At 37.8% G+C, this 23,083-nt stretch overlaps 1 protein-coding gene across 5 annotated transcripts in view; it reads left to right on the top strand.

Annotated features, from left to right (window-relative positions):
- The first annotated feature begins 5,207 nt into the window (after positions 1-5,207).
- Positions 5,208-23,083, top strand: part of SMC5 (structural maintenance of chromosomes 5) — a 107,991-nt gene continuing 90,115 nt past the window's right edge. For 2 of the 5 annotated variants that reach the window (XM_024126725.3, XM_024126724.3), the window contains exons 1-3: positions 5,208-5,502; positions 10,243-10,384; positions 18,816-18,868. In XM_024126725.3, coding sequence (XP_023982493.1) covers positions 5,306-5,502; positions 10,243-10,384; positions 18,816-18,868 — 392 coding nt within the window. In that variant the 5' untranslated portion in view covers positions 5,208-5,305. The other 3 variants (XM_024126726.2, XM_028493885.2, XM_028493887.2) reach the window with 3 other exon arrangements.

The raw sequence follows: 23,083 nt of genomic DNA, 5'->3' as shown, positions 1-23,083 counted from the left end.
AAGAGAGGGCACCATATAGAGGAGAGGGGTGTGTGTGTGTGTGTGTGTGTGTGTGTGAGAGAGAGAGAGACAGAGAGAGAGATCATTGAGTCAAAGCCAATGCTAGAGAGAGGGGGAAAAAGAGAAATTTTGTTGAGACATAATTTTCAAATAATCACAGTGATTAAGAAATTGGCCACAAGCAACAATTCCAAGAAACTGAAGGAAAGTAACTAGTGTGGTATATGGTCTAGCAATTCTAATTTTTGGTATCTATCCTAGAGAAATGCTGGTACACATACACAAAGACATGTCTGAGGATGTTCCCTGAAGCAATGTTTGTAAAACTGAAAAACTGGAAGCAATCTACATTTCAAATCGGTAGAGTAATAGATGAAGTGTGATATATTCATACAAAAACTCTACAGCAGTTAAAAGGGAGCCAGATTTATATCTGTCAACATGGATATATCACAGGAATATAGTTTTTAAACAAAAAAGCCGTTGCATAACTATTCTTACCATATTTTTATGTTAATACATTTACATATGTATGATGTACTATATTGTGTGTTTATATAATACATTTTCATAATGCATTCACACTCAAAATATTATTACATATTTTCTGTAGATAAAATGCATGTAAATATTGAAATGGCCTTAAAAGGCATTACATTACACACTGAACAAGTGTATAAGAGTAGTTAACTCTAAGGGATAAGGAGTACAGCAACAAGATTGAAGAAAAAAATGTCAAGTGCGTACTAATTTTATCTGTATTGTTCTAATTTTTAAGAGAAGAATGTGTTCAAATGTTTCATATGTAATTTTTAAAAATAGGTTAAAAAAGACAATGAAATCATGCCAAATTGTTCAGGGTTAATTTGTTTTCTTCCTTCCAGTTTTATTGAGATATAATTGACATACAGCACTGTATAAGTTTAAGGTGTATAGCACAATGATCTGACTTACATACATCATGAAATGATGACCACAAAGAGTTTAGTGAACATCCATCATCTCATATAAATACAAAATATAAAAGAAAGAAAAAATTATTTTTCCTTGTGATGCGAACTCGACTCACTCTTAAAAACTTTCATGTATAACACACAGCAGTGTTAATTATATTTATCATGTTGTACATTATACCCCTACTACTTATTTATCTTATAACCGGAAGTTTGTACCTTTTGATCACCTTCATCCAATTCCCCCTCTCCCCACCCCCTGCCTCTGGTAACCACAAATTTGAATTTTTTTCTCTATGAGTTTATTGTTTTTGAAATATAATTGAACTTAAAACTAACAAGTTATGGGAGAGTTCAGCACCCCAGCTTGTGGAGATATTGGGATGAAATGTCACTCTCGGTTCCTGACACCAAAGGACTCACTTATTTTATAATTTATGAAGCTGATTTCAACAGATTTAGCACCATGCTGACAATTACCAACTTTCTTTCCTTTAGGAAGTAACTGGGTGTTAGGGGAAATACTTGCTCTCCCCCCAGAGGCTCCCAACCCAGCCTGCGCAAGGAGGACCATCAATTCATTCAACAAAGACTTGAAGTTGAGCGTAAATTCCTTCTGGAGTGGTTTAATATTGTTTTCCCAATTTATATCCTCCAAAGAAATGAAGGCCCGTTTAGCTCTAGGCTTCCTATCATGACACATCACAAAGAACACCTGAAACCTAATATTAATTCCTAATGATTTTTTTAATCTTTCAGTTGGTTTTTGTATCCAATAAATGGAAATTTGAGAAAGAGACAAATCTGTTGAGACATTGATCCATAATATAAAAATGAGTTATGAAAGAGTGCTTAGAGCAGCAGCTGGTATATGGTATATGCTGTTAGTATTAGCTATTACTACTAATATGATAGCTATTATTACAACCAATTCCAATACTAATATTGCTACACCAAGAAGAAGCAGATATATTGATTGTTTTCAACTTTTGTATGATGTTAGAAACAAATTTTTAAAAATTAAGAACTGTAGAGATAAGGTATTACCTCTAGCAGAACTTGTTTTATGGGGTTTCAGTTCCCTGTGGGAAGGGTGCTCATTCTCTTCAGAAACCCTCATCCCTGCCTAGATCTTCCCCATCAGTTCCTTAACTAGGTTGATGAGAAAGCGTGTATATATGTGTGTGCATGTGTGTGTGCGTGTGTGCTGGGAGCGGGGAGGGGGGCAGGGTTGTTCCTGGGAGCCAAGGACTTAGGTTTTAGCATCTGACTTCTTCCCTCCCTTTCAAGCCAGGAGGGTTCACTTTTCTACTTTATGAATTCACCAAAAGCAAAAGGAATATTCCCTCTCACTTGGTATATAAACCAGAGGAGAGTATTCCTGTTAACCTGTGAGGGTTCTTGTTAGAACTGGAAGAGAAAACTGCCTCAGTCAGAGATGGCCTCAGCGGTGTCCCATTCCAGGCAGCATGCCCCCACCTTCTTGCTATTGCAGCATCATTATCCGAAGCTTGGAGTGAAGCCAAGAAAGAGAACATAGAGTATGATATTCTAATGGTGAGGTAAAATATATTTATAATCCTTGACCCTGCCCCTGTCTGCCAGGTTTTTGTTTGTGTCAGTTTTAAAGTTTCTGCAGAATTGGAAGGCCATCACTTAAAATGGCCCCTGGTCACTTATTCCTTGGTCAATAAAAAGTTAAATACAGTTGCCTTGCCACGTCTATTACCTAGCAAGGATGGCACGATGAATTGAGCTGACGACTGGACTTTAAATCATGGATGTGTAGGATTAACCGTTTTGGCTCACTCACTCATTCATTAGCATCAGATTCTGGTTAATTGATATTCTATTTCCAAAGACCTCCTTCTGCCTCTTTAACACAACCCCTTTCAAGACAGTTTTCACCAGTGGAATTAAAGAAACCAGATGTGGCTGGTTAATAAATAAATGTGTATACCTTTATGGGTGTATGAAGTTGTTAAAGAATATTAGGAAGCACTGAGCTGGTATAACCTGCCAGTGTCTCTCTGGTTCATGCTAACTTCCAGTCATAGAGTCCAACAAAAGAGGAGTATTTAAATCTGTTTGATGGAATACTATATACTACACTTTACTATATAGTTACTTCAAACTGTGTTACAGAAAAATATTTAATGGCATAGAAAGATAATAAGTGAGAAAAAGGGGGTTAAATAACAGTATATATAATTTGTGCAGTATAATCCTTTTTTTTTTTTTTTTTTAACAAAAGGGCCATAACATACATATACAAGGAAAAAAGATGTCAAAACATACACCAAAATCTTAACAACGATTAGTCTGGGTAAAGGAATTATGAGTAATTTTCCCCTTTGTGTATGTTTTTCTCCGTGTTCCTCAAATTTCTGCATTTAACACAAATTGCGTTTGTGAAACCCAGTAACATTTTCCTTTTCAAAGGATGATGGTAGAGTATGACTGGCTGACTGTCTAGACAACTCAAAAGTGTGTGTGTGGGGTCATCACAAGTTCAGGGGCTCTTTCCCAACTTTCAAGTTTATGAGCACAATTTGAGTAGTTCACTAAAGAACTAATGATGATATAAAATGATTAGATATGTTCCTTGTTCTCAACTCCCATTACGCCTACATTATTTTTCCATTAGGATAGGTTTCCCTAAATGTAATCATTTCTTCAAAGAATATGACTCTTCTAAGGCTCTTGAAGCAGGGTACCAAGTCACTTTTCAAAAAATTTGTACTAGTAATGTAGCAAATGACAGTAGAGTGCCCTCCTAAACACTATTTTTTTTATTATTTCCTGCCTTTTGAACAGTTATAAAAGTATTCTACTTTATTTTAATTTGCATTAAAATTTAAAAATTTTCTAGTAACAAGTTCACTTTTCTCTTTGAAACTTATTCTACTTTCTTTGGTTACAGTTAGAGAGTGCAGATTTCAGTTGTGTGACAGGACGAAGCAGGAGCCTGGGAAAGGAGCATTTGTCCAGGTGTCAGGAATCAGGGTTCTACTGCAATAGCTTTCTCAATGGCCTCCCCACTCCCATGCTTGACCCCGTCGAATCAGCAGAGTGCTCACTTAAAAACTTTAATCAGATCACGTCCCTCTCCTGCTTAAAACCATCCAATGGCTTCCCATTGCTTTTAAAATAAAATGCATGATGGGCAAGGCTCCCCTAAGCAACCTTGCTCACTTCACTGCAACCACGCTGCCTTCCCTTTGTTCCTCATTCCACTGGTTCCCACCTCCGAGTCTCTGTCCTTGCCTGGAATGCTCCTTTCTCATTTCCGCACCTGGCTCCTGCTCCTTCAGGGTTTAGCTGAAATATCACTTCCTCTGACAGGCCTTTTCCTGCCTCTCCATCACATTCATTCTGTTTTTTTCTTCCTGGGACCTAACACCGCCTGAAATTATCCTGATCATATGTAGGTTATCTTGTTCTGTTCCTGTCTCACACACCAGAACGTAAGCTCTGAGACATGCAGCATTGACTGGATCCCTTACAGCCGCAGCCCAGCCTCTCGTAGATTAGACATTATTAGTTGAGTGAGTGAAGACCTACGTAGGCCTCAGGGAACCTCATCTTTAGTAAGGGAGTTAACTAGATGAATGTGAGTAGGTTTAAGTGGAAGCACCCTCTCAATGACGCCAGCGGGGCTTTCTAGAAACCTCAGGGGAGGAAGTCTTAATAGAGAATTAGGGAGCGAGGGGGTGGAGAGTCAATGAGGAGAACCTTTGCGGTGTAGTCTTTCCATCTGTTGGAGAGCGCAGGAGACCCTAGCTTGATGTTTTAGGGGAGAGGCAGGCGTAGAGCCATTTGAAAGAGTCTTTTTTTTGCTTTTGTGGTTTTTTTTTTTTTTTTTTGGACACGGGGACCTGACTGAAAGCAAAGTACGAAGACTCGCCGGACTCCAAACTGGTGAATCCCGGCGCACTCGGGACCCCGGCCCACCCAGGTACCAACGCAAACGCCGCCCTCCGTCCCCTCCCGGATTCTGTTTCCTCGGAGCGCTGAAAAGGCTTTCAAAATACTACATGCAACTGACATCTTTTTCTGAGTTAAAAACAAACAAAACCTCTGAAAATACAGAGCAGAAAAATCCCGTATCCGCCTCCCGCGAGCTCCCAAGCCCCATCCCCGCGTTCTCGCCGGCTCAGGTTAGGCCCTGCACAGGGCGGTGGGAGGGGCGGGGTATGCCCGCTGACGCTACGGGGCTGGACTGCGCAGGCGCGGGGCGGGCTCGCGGGGGTGTCGCGCGCCGCTCACTTCGCGCGGGAGTGGGGCGCCGGAGCGTCGGAGCTGTAGGTCTGTGGGAACGGAAGCCACAGCCAGGAAGAGAGGCAGCCAGGATGGCGACACCGAGCAGGAAAACGTCCACCCCAAGTCCCCTAGCCCCCAAGAGAGCTTTCCCGAGAGATCCCTCGTCGGAAGTCCCGAACAAGAGAAAGAGTTCGGCCACACCGGCGGCGCCGCCGCCACTGCCGCTGCGGTCGTCCGGGCCTTTCGTGGAAGGCTCTATCGTCCGCATCGCGATGGAGAACTTCCTGTGAGTGGCCGGAGGCCGTGCCGTGGCGGGGGAGGCTAGCGGGCCCGCACACTGGGGGCGCGGGCTGAGTGCGTGCGGGGCCGGGTGGGTGGCTGTGTGCCTGGCTTGTGCGTCTGACAGGAAATTCTTGCCGGGATTGCCGTGAGGATATTTACTTGTGGGCCGTGGAGATCGACGTGTGTGTTGATGCGGTAGGTGTGTGTGTAGTGTGTTACGGTTTTTAAATTATTAATGCCAACGTTTGAAGGCGTCATATGGCGGGCCGTGGAAGTAGTAGGAATTAGATCTCCGCCCGCTGGGAGTCACGGCCTAGAAAGGTAGGACATAATCTGTAATTCACAAAACTATGCGTTCTGGGAACTTAGAGGCTGCAACAGTTAAATCAGAGCGGCAGTGATGCTGCGGCAGATACGTGAGGAGTAGGCAGTTGCCAGGTGGACAAAGATGGTGAAGGTTGTCCTGGATGGAGGTTGAAATGTACATTGAGCCTTACTCTCAGTTGTTGCGCCTCCCAACAGACCCTTGACTCCTTTAAATCTGGCTTTCTTCCCTGGTTCCTTTCTTACTCTTCAGACAACTAACCATAATACTCACTTTAGAATTGAGTAAATATGTTCTAACACAAATACCGTGTATCCGTTTAGCACCTTGCAGTTCGTTTGATCAAGGTCTGTTTTTTGTTTGTTTGTTTGTTTCTTTAAGCTTGCACAGAGTGGTGTAGGGAAAACAGAATTGTAGTAACAATAGGGACATTTTTTTTCCCAAGCATCTATCATGTGCCAGGTATAGAAGTAGGTGCTTTATTTACACAGTGCCCTCATTCATCCCTCATAACAACTCTTTATATCACCTCCATTGATAAGCTTAGAGAGGTTAATTTGCCAACGTTTACACAGCTAAAAATTAGCTGAATTGCTGTTTGAATCCAAATCAGGAAAGATAAATATAGTTAAATGAAGTACCTACCATAATAATGTATATGCGTCATGATGCCTGTGCTGGCACAAAGGATGAAATGATTAATTTCGTCCACAGTTGTGAGAAGGGCTTTGTACTGAGGGTTATGAAAGTCTTAAAAGAAGGGAAGAGCAAGGAACTGCCTGAAACAGTTTGCTATATTTGGGAAATTTCCAGTATTTTAGTATGGCTGGAACATAGAATGTGAGCTAGTATGTGGACAGAGTAGATACTGAAGATGTAGACAGATGTTGAGGGTCTGTGTTTCTTTTTCTGAGGAATTCCAGCTTTATCCTGTAGGCAGCCAGGATGCATTTTAAGCATGGCATGACATGTGATTTACATTACTTTGGAAGCAGTGTGAAGGATGATTTAGAAAGGGTGCAAGATTGGAGACAAGAAGGCTTTTACAATATGAAGGCAGAGATGATTAGGGTTTGAACCTAGCAGTGGGAAGTAGGATCAGAAAGAAGAGATTTGACAGGATTTGGCTGCAGATTAACTGTGAGGCATGAGGGTAAGGGAGGAATGGAGCATTCTTCTCAAGTCTCTGCCTTGGCTAGTTGGTCATATATAGTGCTGTGCAGAAGAAGGAGCAATTTGGGGAGGATAATAATAGTTGCCTTTTGGATCCTGTGAATTGAAGTTTCCTGTGGGGCATCTTAAAGATCTTTTATAGTCAGTAGTTTTAAGGGTTTGGAGCTTACCGGAAAATGTGAGAGGTGAGAGACTTGATAATCATGCATATAGGTGATTGTTGAAATTGCAGAAATGGTTGAGATTGCCCAAAAGGGAATATAAATAGGAATAGAAGGCTGAGTACAGTGTCCTGGAGGAATGCCAACCTTTAAGGGCTAGCAGAGGAACTCACAGACTAAGAAGGAACTGTTCAGGGAAGTAAGAGGAGAACCATGGGAGAGTATTATCAAAGAAGCCAAGGGAAAAGAGCGCTTCAGAAATATCATCTGCTACATTGAAGTCAGGTAACAGGACAGAAAAGAACCTGCTGCATTTAGCAGTTAGGAAATCTTTGACAATTTGAAGTAGTGGAAGCAGAAAACTTTGCAGTCATAGAAGAATGAATGAGTGTGAGGAAGTAAAGCTTGGATGTGAAGAGGACAAAGAAAAGGTAGCTGGAAAGTGCAGAGCTAGGGGAGGTTTTGTTTATTTTTACAATGAGAGGACTTCGAGTTTTAGGAATGAAGTAGGAAGAGTAGGCTTAGAGAACTGAAATGGCCTGGAAGAGGGTAGTCAAAGGAAGGATTCCTGGTAGTTCACCAAGTCGAATGGGATCGAGAGTGGGGAGAGATTTCTAGGCAGAAGGAATAGTATGTGCAAAGGCTTGGAGAAAGAAGGAAGCATAAGGTAGTCAAGAAACGGAAAGAAATTCATTATAGTTAGAATTTAGAGGTCTTATTAGAGAGTAGGGGAAGGAGATAGAAAGTAGAAAACGATGAGCTAGAGCTAAATTATGAAGGGTCCTATTTTTTCTTTTTCTTTTTTTTAAAACTTTATGTATGTATGTATGTACGTATCAACGTATGGCTGTGTTTGGTCTTCGTTGCTGCACACGGGCTTTCTTTAGTTGCAGCGAGCGGGGGCTACTCTTCGTTGCGGTGTACGTGCTTCTCATTGTGGTGGCTTGTCTTTGTTATAGAGCACGGGCTCTAGACGTGTGGGCTTCAGTAGTTGTGGCACATGGGCTCAGTACTTGTGGCTCGCGAGCTCTAGAGCACAGGCTCGGTAGTTGTGGCGCACGGGCTTCGTTGCTCTACGGCATGTGAGATCTTCCCGCACCAGGGCTCAAACCCATGTCCCCTGCATTGGCAGGCGGATTCTTAACCACTGCGCCACCAGGGAAGTCCTTCTTTTTCTTTAAAACAAGTTATTTCAGATTTGCTTGTCTACCAACATGATTTGCTGATTGATTGGATGATGGGCAGGTGGGTAGTGTGGATAGAGGTGAGGGAGATGGTAAGAATCAAAGATGATGCAAAAGTAATGCCTAGGTTTCTGACTTGGGCAGTGGGATGAATGATGATATCCTCACTAAGACGATAAGAGTGGTTTTAGATGGAAAAGATGGTGGGTTTAATTTTGAATGTGTTAAGTTTGAGGTGACTCTATCCAGATAGAGTTCTTGAGGTGGGAATTCCATCTATATAGGTCATCTGGGCTGACTTTCAGCATATAGATGCTACCTGAGGCCATGGAGAATACATGAGGTACTAGGCAAAGTATGTAGACTGAGAAGAGGCTGGGCCTCTGACATTAGCTCTTTCACGGCAAGCTCAGAGCAAAGGGAACTCACAAAAAGGGAATTCCCAGTAAACATATTGTAGAGTCAGAAAGGTTTTTTAAAATGCAGAGGCTTTATTTTGTTTTTGGCAATTTTTCCTGTTTATAATATTTGTGTGTATATTATAGGCCAGAAGTTCTCATGCTTTTTCCTGTTGTGTTTATTGTTTGCTTAATTACCAGTTGCATCACTATTTTAGTAGGACAGCCACACGGAGATTTCACATCAGGAAATTCCAGTATTAATAGAATGGGGCTTCATGTGTTGGGTTTAAGAAGTTCCAAGTCAGATACTTTTACAGATGTCTGAAATTCCCAAACTAGTTTTATTTTAGCTGTTGTAAAGGGTTGCTTTAAGACTCAGCTGTTACTAGAATAAAGCTTCTGAAAAGATAGATAGGTGTTGTACAGAGATGTGGGGTTGGAAACCTGCCAGAAAATACCTCTCTTTACCACCTGTATTTATTTTATTACCACGTGGCATTTCAGAATTGTTAATTTGTTTGAGTATTAAAGTTAAAGTGTGCTTGGTTAAATTATTTAAATACTTAGCAGGTTAGTAACAGGCTAAGGTTTTTTTTAACTCTTGGGGAATTAGTTGGCAGCTAACCGAAACCCTGTGGGAACAGGACATTATTTGTGGGTTCCAATTCAGAATATTCAAAGACAAGGTAGAAGGATATCTGAGTCAGAGTTCACTTCACATTTTGCCATAGCTGTCCCTGAGTACTAATATGGATTAGATGCTACTGTTGCGTGTAGAGTGCTGGACAGCATGCTGCTTTCTAGTATGAGGGAATGTTACAAAAGTGCTTGGTGATGATGCACTCTTGTTTCCTCCCATAGGAATAAAATTTACTTGAATTTGTACTAAAAATAGATCCTTTGGTGAATGTCTGGCAGCATATTAAAGGAATTGGATTTTTTTTAAGTAATAAGAAAAACTATTGGCTTGATATATCTTCAGTTTTCTAATTAGAATAGAAATAATTTGGTTGACTTTGAGAAGTTGCTAGTAAGCATTTTAATTCAAGAGAAATATAAATGTAAAATCCACAGATTTAGGATGAGCCATGGCTTCACTTACATATAATTTGGTTAAAAATTATCTTATTTGTATAGTAGCTTTGATGTACTCTCTCATGTATTATAATTATTAAAGAGTAAATAATATCAAACTTTGCTCTATTCAGCAGACTTAATATTTGAAAAAAAGCACATGAAGTCTTATTTTCCCATGAATGTTCTTATTTTAGATATACATTATCACTTTTTCATTTTTCCCCCTGAGAGATTTTTTTCTCTCTAGTTTATTAACAACCTATAAATTAACCTTACATTAAATTTGTAAGGTTAGGTGCTTTTTAAAAGAATTTGAGGAAGCCTGTAGGTAATGATAAGGGTAAAGGAAGAAAAAGTGCTTTGGTAAGAAAATATTCTTCACTTCTTATCTCTGCTTAGTAATATCACCTCTTTATAATTTAGAACGTATGATATCTGTGAAGTATCTCCTGGGCCCCACTTGAATATGATTATTGGAGCTAATGGAACAGGGAAGTCCAGCATCGTGTGTGCCATTTGCCTTGGATTAGCAGGCAAACCTGCTTTCATGGGACGGGCAGATAAGGTGAGTTAACGTATGTACTTTTTAACAGAATTGAAAGCCATGAATTGCTTTTAGTAACAAAACAATTTCTATATCTCCGTTCCTTGAGTATAGCAAATGTGTTGTGCTTTAATATAAATAATGAAGTTGGCAGGGACGCTCTGGGGAGATTTCCATTTCCAGAAGTAGTGTGCACTATATACCTAGAGAATTCTCCAGTATGTAACACCTGCAACCTTAGAAATAATGTAAAATATATCTTTTTAAATTATTTCTGGGCTTGTGGGAAGGCGAAGTAAGTTTACAAAGGGCACAAACAAGGTAGTTTGGATCTAAAGATTTCTGCAAGCTCTGGGGTTGTTTACCCAGGGGTATTTGCTTTACCTTGCACCCTAAAGCCTGGCTTTGAATTGGTTGCATAGGATTGGGGGTCCTGAAGGTGCAGAAGGGTTAGAAGATAAAACTAGAAGCCAAGCATTGCATGTAGCAGAAGAAAAAAAAAATCACAAAGCTGGACAGTGAGGTTACTTATCTCATTGTTAGCTCTGAATACAGTAGATAAAAAAAGAAAATCTTCCAAACAAGTCTTAACACATACACTGTAATTTTAGTTTAAAGTGGTCCCAGTTAGTAACATCTCTCTTCAGGCAGAAGCAAATGCAAATCCTCTGAAGGAAAATACCCTCAATCCAGTCCTCAACATAAAGCTCTAAGAAATTCATGAATCCATACCTAAAAAAATCACAAAGCATAGGAGGAAATGAATCACCAAAAATGAGAGCTAACAAAAACAACAGACTATACAATCAGACCTACAAAGCTTGTAGAAACAGAATGTAAACTAGGAATACTTAATTTATTTAAGGAACTGAAAGAAGGTTGCAAGTATAACCAAGGAATAAGTAACAAAAAAGATCAGGTAAATTTGAAAAATTTGATCAGGTAAATTTGAATCAAATAGAACATAAAGAAATAACAGTACATGGGGGAGAAACTTGATGGACAGGTAAAACAACAAAGCAGACATATCTGAGAATTTGTGAACCAAAATACTTGACAGTTTTTCTAAAAATGCAATATAGAGATAAAGTGAGAAAAAAGTATGAAATAAAGATTGTGACCTGATAGTTAATGGCCTAAGGAAGAGGCAATATTCAAGAAAGAATGACTAAGAATTTTCCAGAAATGTTGAAAAACTTGAATCCTCAGATTCAAGATACCTAATATATCCCAGACAGGGTAAATGAAAGAAATACACAAATAGACACATTGTAGTAAATTCCAGAATACCAAACATAGTAGTAATATGGTCTCAGAATGGGAACAGAGGGGGAAAGAAAAGAAAAGTTTGAGATGCTCATAAAGGAACTTTGAAAGTATATAATTTAGGAAGAAGGAAAATGATCCCAGAAGGAAGTCTGAGAGTTAAGAAGAAATGGTGAGCAAAAAAATGGTAAACATGTAGGGAAGTAAACTGTGTAAAATAATACTAATGTCTCATTTGTCAAGTTTTTAAATCAAAGAAGATAGTACTAAATGTTGTCCTTCCTGGACAACAGGAAGGAGGTTATCAGAGTTGAAGTATTCTTGGAATTTGTATTGTTGGGAGGAAGTTAAGATAATTGGTTAGCTTCAGAGTTTATTAAGCTAAATATGCATGTTAAAATTTCTGGGGAAGGGGCTTCCCTGGTGGCGCAGTGGTTGTGCGTCCGCCTGCCGATGCAGGGGAACCGGGTTCGCGCCCCGGTCTGGGAGGATCCCACATGCCGCGGAGCGGCTGGGCCCGTGAGCCATGGCTGCTGGGCCTGCGCGTCCGGAGCCTGTGCTCCGCAACGGGGGAGGCCGCAACAGAGGGAGGCCCGCATACCACAAAAAAAAAAAAAAAAAAATTTCGAGGGTAAGCCAGTAAAAAAATTGAAACATATAACCTCCAAACAAGAAAGGTTAAAGTAGGAAGAGAGAAGTAGAGAAAAAATAACTGCTGCCCAAACAACCCAGAAGGAGTCTCAAGAAAGGAGGAGGAAGAGAAAAGAAAGAGAAATACAGAAAAGGATATTATTAAAAAACATAAAAAAGATAGTGGAAATACATTCACAATAATAATAAATGCTCTACATTCTTGTTAAATGAGAAAGTCGGAGTAGATAAATAAAACAAAGTTCCATTCTGATTGTTTACAATAAGCATATCTAAAATAAAAAACTACAGAGAAACTGAAAATAAAAGGATGAAAAAATACATACCAGGCAAATATTATACAAAAGAAAGTAGGTGTAGCTGAATTTATACCAGGCAAAATAGAATTTAAGGAAAAAAGAACTTTTAGAGATAAAGATGGTCATTAAATATTGATGAAAGTTTCAGTTCAGCAAGAAGATAATTCAGCTCCCAACTTAAATTCACATTATCTAGGTCCAAAATATATAAGCACAATCACAGAGTTCTTAAAGACAAGTTAACAGCTCCAGAATTATAGTGAAGAGCTAGTGGTAATCAATAGATCCAATCAGATAAAAAATTAATAAGAGTATAGAAGGTATGAACAACAGTTAGATTGAACTAATGGACATGTTGTAAACACTGCACTCAACAGTTGGTAGAGCACACATTCTTTTTAAGCAAAAATGGAATATTTCTTAAAATTAACCATAAACTGAGCCATAAAGCAATATCAAAAAATATCAAAGAATTGCTACCACATAGACTGTGTTCTCTGACCACAGTGCTATTAAGATAGAAATAATAAAGAAGATAACTAAAATTTTCCCATTTGTTCAGAATGAAACATGTACTTCTATATTATCCACAGGTCAAAGAAGAAATTTTAATAGAAACTGAAAAGTAAGAGCAGAAATTAATAAAATAGTAAACAATGATTCAGTAGGAACCACAAAACTAAAAATTGCTTTTCAAAAATACTATTTAAATTAGTAACTTCTGGGGGCAGGGAGAGAAAGGAAGAAAAAAATAGAAGGAATGGCAAAAAGTAATAGTTAAGATATGTTAAATTGTGATCCAGAAAACCCCCAAATTTAAGTGGTTGAAATATACAAAAGATTAATTCTTGCTGCTTATCCAGTGTAGGCCCTTTGTGGTCACTTAGGTACTTTAGCCTTATAGAATCTTCATTTCAGTATATACAGTTTACCCTTGAAGAATGCAGGTTTGAACTGCACAGGTCCACTTATATGTGAATATTTTTCAATAGTAAATATATATGTTGCGCTCATATTTCATTGGACAAAGCATGTCACGAAGCCATAACTTGGATCAGAGAGAAAGAGCAAGTGCAGTTGTTTGCTTGAAAGGAGAATCAGAATATTCACGAACTGCCCTGATGACTACCATGAGAGCATTAAAAGAATGCAGCAGAGGTTTGAAAGATTATATAAGAATATTATGAGAATCATTATGCCACTCAAGTTTAAATTGTTAAAAAGTTGTAACTATAAATGTTTCTACAACTACTTAAATTATCAAAACTGACTAAGTAGAAAAAATAAATTAGCTGGTAAATTTTTTCTCAGACAAAGACAATTGTGGATTAGTCCTAATAGCAGTTAAGTTTCTATTTTACACAGAGAATGTGACCCTAGGTACCCAAATCAATCAAGGATAGAATGAAAAAATTACAAGCCCGTCTTACTCATGAATCTAGAAGCAAAAATCACACACAAAAAAGAAACTTTAGCATTTTGAATTTAATAATACATAACACATCATGACCAAATTGAATTTATTCAAGGAGTGAGAGATGTAGTATGTTAATTTTTTCCTAATAACCACATTTTAAAGGAGAAGAACTCCATGGTCATCTTAATAGATAGAGAAAAAGCATTCAGTTAAATTCCACAGTAATGTATGATTAAAAGCTCTTAGCAAACTAGGAATAGAAGAGACCTTTATTAATTTCACAAAAGATATCTATGAAAATGTACAGCAAGTTCAAGAGCAAGTCAAGGTTGCCTACTGCCATTAGTATTGAACATTGTACTGGCAGTTCTAGGTAGAACAGAAAAGATACATGTTGGAAAGAAAGAAAACTGTCATTTACAGATTATGTGAGTGTCTGCATAAAAACCACAAAGAAACTCCAGATAAGCCTCCTGATGGATCAATATGCAAATTTATCAGGATTACTAGATATAAGATTGTATAACACAGACACTGAATCTGTAGGCACCTTGATCTTGGACTTCCTAACCTTCAGATTTGTGAGAAATAAATGTTAAAGCCACCCAGTCTGTGGTATTTTTGTTATAGAAGCCCAGACTAAGGCAAGGACCTTTTTACATTCTTTAACTTACTGACGACTCCAAAACCTTTTGTTTCTGTGAGTTGTATCTATTGATTAGAATTAATAATAAACTTAAAAATAATTATCAGATTAGAAATAAAAACTGAGACCCTGCCGAAAAAAGTTGTGTAACAAAAATCAATTGCATTTCTATATACTAACAAAGACCAGAAAATGCAATTAAAAATGGACATTATAGCCACAAAAGTACGTTTCATAGCAGTAAATTAATAAAAGACATGTGAGACCTATATGCAGAAATTATAATTTTTATTTAAAAACATTGAAGTTTAGAGAGATGCACTGTATTAATGGACAAGAAGATCTAATATAAAAATGTCATTCTTCTACATATTCAGTGTCATTCCAGTCAAAATCCCTATACTGTCTATACAAGTCACAAGCTGAACAAAGTGCCAGAAATAGCTAAGATACTTCTAAAGAAATAGGACAAAATGGAAAAACTTGCCTATCAGATATCAAGACAATACAAAATTACAGTAAATTAAGACATTGTGGTATTGATGTAGGATAGACTAGTGTGATGTGACAGAATAAAGAGCCCAGATACAAAGCCATGATCAGTAAAAACTTGATTTATGACAGAACTGACATTGTGGATGAGTGGGGAAGAGATGAATAAATAGTACTGAGACAATTGCTTATCGGTATAGGAAAAAATGAAATTGAGTCCTTTCATCACACTTTAACAAAAATCAGTTCCAGGTAGATTAAAGATCTAAATGTGATTGACCAGAAAGTTTCTAGAAAAGATTGGTAGTACAAGAAAATATCTTTGTGACTTCAGGTTAAAGAAGAATTTCTTAATTAAAAATATAGACTGCAAAGGAAAAGTTGATAAATTCAACTACAGTAAAATTAAGGAACTTTTGTTCATCAAAAGACACCTTGTAGAGAAAAGACTAGTCACAAATGAGAGAAATTATATATATAGCACATATAACAAGATTGGTATCCAGACTACATAATCAAAATAATGGCAACTCAGAAGATAAATAAGCAAAAGATATGCTCAGATGTCTCACAGAAGAGGCACCCCAAACAGCCAGTAAATACATGAAAATATGCTCAGCTTCATTAATTATCAGACAAACGCGAATTAACCCTGGCATGGTATATCCATTAGACCCACAAAAATTCTTGTGGTGCCATCTGGCTATAAGGATATAAAGCAGTGGGAACTCTGATGCATTCTTGGTGGGAATATGAATTTGTACAACCGCCTTGGAAAATGTGGCATTACCTAGTAAATCTGTAAATGCCTATATCCAGTCCCTCAAAAATTCTACTTCTAGGTACCTTAGTAAGCTTATGTCCATTTATACTAGGTGAAATTATGGAAATATTTATAGAAGTATTGTTTGCAATAAATTCTAGTATAGTCAAATAAAATTGAATATTATATGAACAGTAAAAGCAAACTTTGGCTCATTGGTTAAATCTCAAAAACATAATTTTAAGGAAAAATGCCATCACAGAAAAATACATGTAATGTGAATTTTTTTCTGGAATGGTCAAATATATATATAATATATATTTAATATTTGGAGATTTATACAGTAAAAATAAAAGCAGAAGAATTATCAGCAAGTCAATTTAGAGATTACATTTGTCGAGAGAGGAGGACGTAATTGGCGTGAGTTAAGGAATGTCAGACACACTGGTAGTGATCAGTTCCTTAAATAGGTAGATACATGGTTGTTTTGTTAATTCATAAACAGTGCATGAAGTTCGTATTTACTGTTTGGTATGTATTTCACATAAAAACATGTTTTAAAAAGAAAGTCTAAGGGCTTCCCTGGTGGCGCGGTAGTTAAGAATCCGCCTGCCAATGCAAGGGACATGGGTTCGATCCCTGGTCTGGGAAGATCCCACATGCCGCAGAGCAACTAAGCCCGTGCGCCACAACTACTGAGCCTGCGTGCCACAACTACTGAAGCCCGCGCGCTTAGAGCCCGTGCTCCACAATGAGAGAAGCCACCGCAATGAGAAGCCCACACACCACAACGAAGAGTAGCCCCTGCTCACCGCAACTAGAGAAAGCCTGCACGCAGCATCGAAGACCCAACACAGCCAAAAATAAATAAGTAAATAAAATTTAAAAAAACAAACAAACAAAAAAAACAGTTGGCCAAGCCTTCCATAAGCACACTGGAGTAGAGGCTAAGGAGCCTCTACTTTAGACTTTTTTTAAAAAAGCCTAAAAGTTGAGTTGTTACTTCACTGTAAAATATTTTTACAACTTGAAATGATTTATTTTTCTAAAACTGTTGTAAATATTGCGATATTATCAAAATGATATTACAGATTTCTTAGCCAGGCTTAAAATTTAATGTAGGTTACAAGATTGAGTTATATACCCCTTATGATTATAAATAACCTATTCAAAATATATTTTTAATGCTCTGTGGGAGGCATTTATGAGGTAGAAAAGATACTGCTTTATTAATGATTGGCTTTGTAACCTTAGTCACTTGTCTGGAACTCAGTTTTTCTTTATTTCAAAGAACAGGGGTTGGAGTAGATAATTTCCAAGGACAGACTCAGATTTTTATAAATATTGATACGTAGTTTTGTCTGTTTTGTGGCTGCACCGCCCACTGCTCGGCTTGTGGGATTTTAGTTCTCTGACCAGGGATCGAACCCCGTCCGTTGGCAGTGAAAGCACGGAGTCCTAACCACTGGACCGCCAGGGAATTCCTGATACGTAATTTTCAGAAATCATTTATTAAATCCTTATCTCTGTGTAATGGTCTGCTGGATTGTACTCCAAGGGCTGTATGGTCAGAATGGATTGGACTGTAACAGTGTTCACCAATCTTCCTATTTATTTGTGTCATAAAGAAGACACATCTCTCCTCACTCTTGAGTGGTAGGCTTTTTAAAGGAAGCTGTGGAGTGCAGTGCAGTGTTTCCTAGATGACAGATTGCAGACCTTTGTGTATCCATAGATGTGTTTAGGGGATGTCCAAGTTCTTAGCAAAAAAACCTTTTTAATGTTGTATTTCTATTTAAATGCTAACATAAAAATTTAGTACAAGCATGTTCTGTACCACCTGTACGGATACTTTATAATAAGAACTTCCTCCTGATCTTTTCTTCCATTTGGTACAAAGTATTTTAATTGTTGCAAGCTAATGAGTAGATGACCCACTCCTACAAAAATGCCATTGTTTTCCCTATCTATGAAGAAACTGAAACAGAGGTTAAGTAACCTGGTTAAGGTCAAACAGCTTGTATATGGCAGACTTGAGATTTGAACTAGACACGGTAAAGCCTGTACTCTTGATCATTAAGCGGTACTTTCTTGTTACAGGAACAGGCTTTTTCATATTTTCTGGGTTTCAGTTTCATAATCTATAAAATGGATATAACATATAGCTCAAAACTTTGCTCATGAGTATTAAATGAGAAAATTGTATATGAAGTGCTTAGCACAGAAACATTTAGTAATGCTTAATAAATGTTAACTATTGTGGTTATAATTGTCATCATCACTGTCATTACCACTATTAAAAAGACAATTATTTGCAAGGTGCATTTTCTGCCTTTTTTTAGTATTACTTACTTACAGCCTAATTTAAGATCCAATCTGATTTTTTTAGGCCCAGGGTCTTTTTTCATGCTTATGCTCAAATATATAGAAACTAGCTTAAATATGTCTATTATACTATGTAAATTGTACTTACTTAAATTGTATTTACTATGTGTATTGCTCTTTTTTTTAAGTGCTTGGTGGTAGGTGTATCCTAATTAATAACAGGATGAGTACTTTTAGAGTGATTGTTAATAATATTTAATCTGTGCAACTCCATAGAAGTACCCAGGGTCTGGAGCTGGGCTACCTGGGCTCAGATCCTTGTTCTGCACTACTTACTGGCTCTGTCATGAACTTTGTAAGAGGCTGTTAGGCACACGGAAGGTTCAATAAATGGTAACTTAGATGATTACTATCTGTGAGTGGAACCAATGGAGGAGTCTAAATCTGGGAAGGGTACAATTAGAAAGTGATGGAAATGAATGTACAGAGTAGTTATTGAGAGAATCTGACAAATAATAATGACTTTGCTAAATCGCTCATTGTTAACCTGGGAATGTCATCACACAGCTCACTTTGTCTTTCTTATATCTTAGGTTGGCTTTTTTGTGAAGAGAGGATGTTCCAAAGGCATGGTTGAAATTGAATTGTAAGTGTTAAAAGCGCTAAAACCACATTTTCCTACATAATTTCTTAGTTTATGTTCATGCTTTCCTGATGACTTTAATCAAGAGTAATAATACAGTATTATGGCATAGATATTGGAAATAATATTTAAGGGATACTTTATCCAGAGAAGTAAGGTTTTTTTGTTTTTTGTTTTGTTTTTGGTTTTTTTTAATGCATCTTTTTTAAAAAAATATTTATTTATTTATTATTTATTTGGGTTGTGCCGGGTTTTAGTTGCGGCAGGCAGGTTCCTTAGTTGTGGCATTTGGGCTCTTAGTTGTGGCGTGTATGTGGGATCTAGTTCCCCGACCAGGGGTTGAATCCTGGCCCCCTGCATTGAGAGCATGGAGTCTTAGCCACTGCGTCACCAGGGAAGTCCCTTAATGCATCTTTTTTTTTTTTTTTTTTTTTTATGTGGTACACGGGCCTCTCACTGTTGTGGCCTCTCCCGTAGCGGAGCACAGGCTCCGGACGTGCAGGCTCAGCGGCCATGGCTCACAGGCCTAGCTGCTCCGCAGCATGTGGGATCTTCCCGGACCTGGGCACGAACCTGTGTTCCCTGCATCGGCAGGTGCACTCTCAACCACTGCGCCACCAGGGGAGCCCTAATGCATCTTTTAAAGCCTGAATTGTAAGAACTTTCTTCTGGAAAAATTCTTAAGGAAATTAGAAATTTATGAGAGATAATGAAATAGAAATATACCACTATTAAATATTCATTAAGAAGTTGCAGTACTTTTTACAAACTTAAGCTTTCTTCTGATTTTGAAAGCAAAATATTTGCTTGTTTAAAAAAAAATGCAAACAATGTAGGAATATAAAAAGATGAAAGCCTTCTTGCCATAATTCCACTTCCAGAAACGACCACTGTTAGTGGTTTGGTGAACTTCATGTATGGCAGATACTTGGCATTTATGTCACCATTTTCCATTCCCTCCCTCATGGTAGAAATTGATAATTCATTATGGTGTTCTTTTCCCTTAAACCTAGATGTTCTGAGTTTACCACTCTTGGCAGCCATTTCTGATGGATGAGAGTTACTCTTCAAGATGAAACCAGTTGACCATGCTTGGTGCAGATACTTTGTCTTTTATATATGAATATGCACATCCTCTAGGTGATTTTTAGAGTGTTGTTTTTTGGAGTGTTTATAGAAAGTTATTGAATTTTCTTAGCTGAAATAGCTCTTAAAGATTATCTAATAGCCTTATTTTATAGGAAATGAAGTGATCTTTATTCAAAAATTGTTGAAAATTTTAGAATTTATGTAGAGATGAGAAATAGGCACACATGGAAGAAAACAGTTAAAGAGGTTATACTCAACTTATTAAAATATAATGGTGGTATTTTACTGAAAGATACAAAACCAAGACCTGAATAAATGGAGAAGCATATTATGTTCTAAAAATATAAATTTGTAGTCACCATTAACATGTCAGTCCTTTCCAAGCTAATGTATAAATTTGATATAATTCCAATAAGAGTCTCAACAGGTAAATTTATAAGTTGATTATAAAGTTCATCGGGAAGAATAAACCCGAGGTCTTGAAAAGTAGAATCATGAATAAGACATTTATGTAACAGATGTTAAAGTGTAAAATAAACCTTTTTTTTTAAATTTAATTTTTATTTTATATTGGAGTATAGTTGGTTTACAATGTTGTGTTAGTTTCAGGTGTATAGCTAAGTCATTCAGTTATACATATACATATATCCGTTCTTTTTCAGATTCTTTTCCCATATAGGTTATTACAGAATATTGAGTAGAGTTCCCTGTGCTATAGAGTAGGTCCCTGTTGATTATCTGTTTTATATGTAGTAGTGCGTATATGTTAATCCCAAACTCCTAATTTATCTCTTTCCAAGTCCCCCACCCCCACCCCACAATCCCAAGTCTGCTTTCGAAATCTGTGAGGCTGTTTCTGTTTTGCAAGTAAGTTCATTTGTATCATTTTTTTTACATTCCACATAAAAGTGATATATGATATTTGTCTTTCTCTGTCTGACTTACTTCACTTAGTATGATTATCTCTAGGTCCATCCATGTTACTGCAAATGGCATTATTTTATTCTTTTTTATGGCTGAGTAATGTTCCATTGCATATATGTACCACATCTTCTTTATCCATTTCTCTGTCAATGGACATTTAGGTTGCTTCCATGTCTTGGCTATTGTAAATAGTGCTGCAGTGAACATTGGGGTGCATGTATCTTTTCAAAAGTGCATGTATGGTTTTCTCTGGATATATGCCCAGGAGTGGGATGTATGGTAATTGTTGGAACATATGGTAATTCTATTTTTAGTTTCTTTTTTTTTTTTTTTTTGCGGTACACAGGCCTCTCACTGTTGTGGCCTCTCCCGCAGCGGAGCACAGGCTCCGGACACGCAGGCTCAGCGGCCATGGCTCATGGGCCCAGCCGCTCTGCGGCATGTGGGATCTTCCCAGACCGGGGCACGAACCCGTGTCCCCTGCAACAGCAGGCGGACTCTCAACCACTGCGCCACCAGGGAAGCCCTATTTTTAGTTTCTTAAGGAACCTCCTTACTGTTCTCCATAGTGTCTACCAATTTACATTTCCACAAACAGTGTAGAAGGGTTCCCTTTTCTCCACACCCTCTCCAACATTTATTGTTCGTAGACTTTTTGATGATGGCCGTTCTGACCCGTGTGAAGTGATACCTCATTGTAGTTTTGATTTGCATTGCTCTAATAATTAGTGATGTTGAGCTCTTTTCATATGCTTTTTGGCCATCTGTATGTCTTCTTTGGAGAAATGTCTGTTTGGATCTTCTGCCCATTTTTTGATTGGGTTGGTTGTTTTTTTGATATAGAACTGCATGAGCTGTTTGTGTATTTTGGAGATTAATCCCTTGTTGGTCGCTTTGTTTGCAGATATTTTCTCCCATTCTGTGGGTTGTCCTTTCATTTTGTTTATGGTTTCCTTTGCTGTGCAAAAGCTTTTAAGTTTAATTAGGTCCCATTTGTTTATTTTTGTTTTTATTTTCATTACTCTAGGAGGTGGGTCCAGAAAACATACTTCTGTGATTTATGTCAAAGAGTGTTCTGCCTATGTTTTCCTCTAAGAATTTTATAGTATCCAGCCTTACATTTAGGCCTTTAATCCATTTTGAGTTTATTTTTGTGTATGGTGTTAGAGAATGTTCTGATTTCATTCTTTTACATGTGGCTGTCTAGTTAATAAAGCTGTTGATAGTATGGAATTCATACAGAAAATTAGAGGAGCAGAATGGAGAAAATAGGAACAGTTCTAAATGTATACAAGAATTTTTTTTGAATTTTATTTATTTTTTTATACAGCAGGTTCTTATTAGTTATCCATTTTATACATATTAGCATATATATGTCAATCCCAATCTCCCAATCCATCCCACCACCACCCCCACCACCACCACCTTCCCCCCTTGGTGTTCATATGTTTGTTCTCTGCATGTGTGTCTCAATGTCTGGCCTGCAAACCGGTTCATCTGTATGATTTTCTAGGTTCCACATGTATGCATTAATATACGATATTTGTTTTTCTCTTTCTGACTTACTTCACTCTGTATGACAGTCTCTAGGTCCATCCACGTCTCTACAAATGACCCAATTTCGTTCCTTTTTATGGCTGAGTAATATTCCATTGTGTATATGTACCACATCTTCTTTATCCATTCATCTGTTGATGGGCATTTAGGTTGCTTCCATGTCCTGGCTATTGTAAATAGTGCTGCATTGAACATTGGGGTGCATGTGTCTTTTTGAATTACGGTTTTCTCAGGCTATATGCCCAGTAATGGGATTGCTGGGTCATATGGTAATTCTAATTTTAGTTTTTTAAGGAACCTCCTTACTGTTCTCCATAGTGGCTGTATCAGTTTACATTCCCACCAGCAGTGCAAGAGGGTTCCCTTTTCTCCACACCCTCTCCAGCATTTCTTGTTTGTAGATTTTCTGATGATGCCCATTCTAACTGGTGTGAGGTGATACCTCATTGTAGTTTTGATTTGCATTTCTCTAATAATTAGTGATGTTGAGCAGCTTTTCATGTGCTTCTGGCCATCTGTATGTCTTCTTTGGAGAAATGTCTATTTAGGTCTTCTGCCCATTGTTGGATTGGGTTGTTTGTTTCTTTAATATTGAGCTGCATGAGCTATGTATATACTTTGGAGATTAATCCTTTGTCAGTTGCTTCA

The sequence above is a fragment of the Physeter macrocephalus genome, chromosome 9 (assembly GCF_002837175.3).
Source record: "Physeter macrocephalus isolate SW-GA chromosome 9, ASM283717v5, whole genome shotgun sequence".
Taxonomy (NCBI): domain Eukaryota; kingdom Metazoa; phylum Chordata; class Mammalia; order Artiodactyla; family Physeteridae; genus Physeter; species Physeter macrocephalus.
The sequence above is the reverse complement of the archived record's forward strand: the minus strand, read 5'-3'. Positions and strand labels throughout refer to the sequence as shown.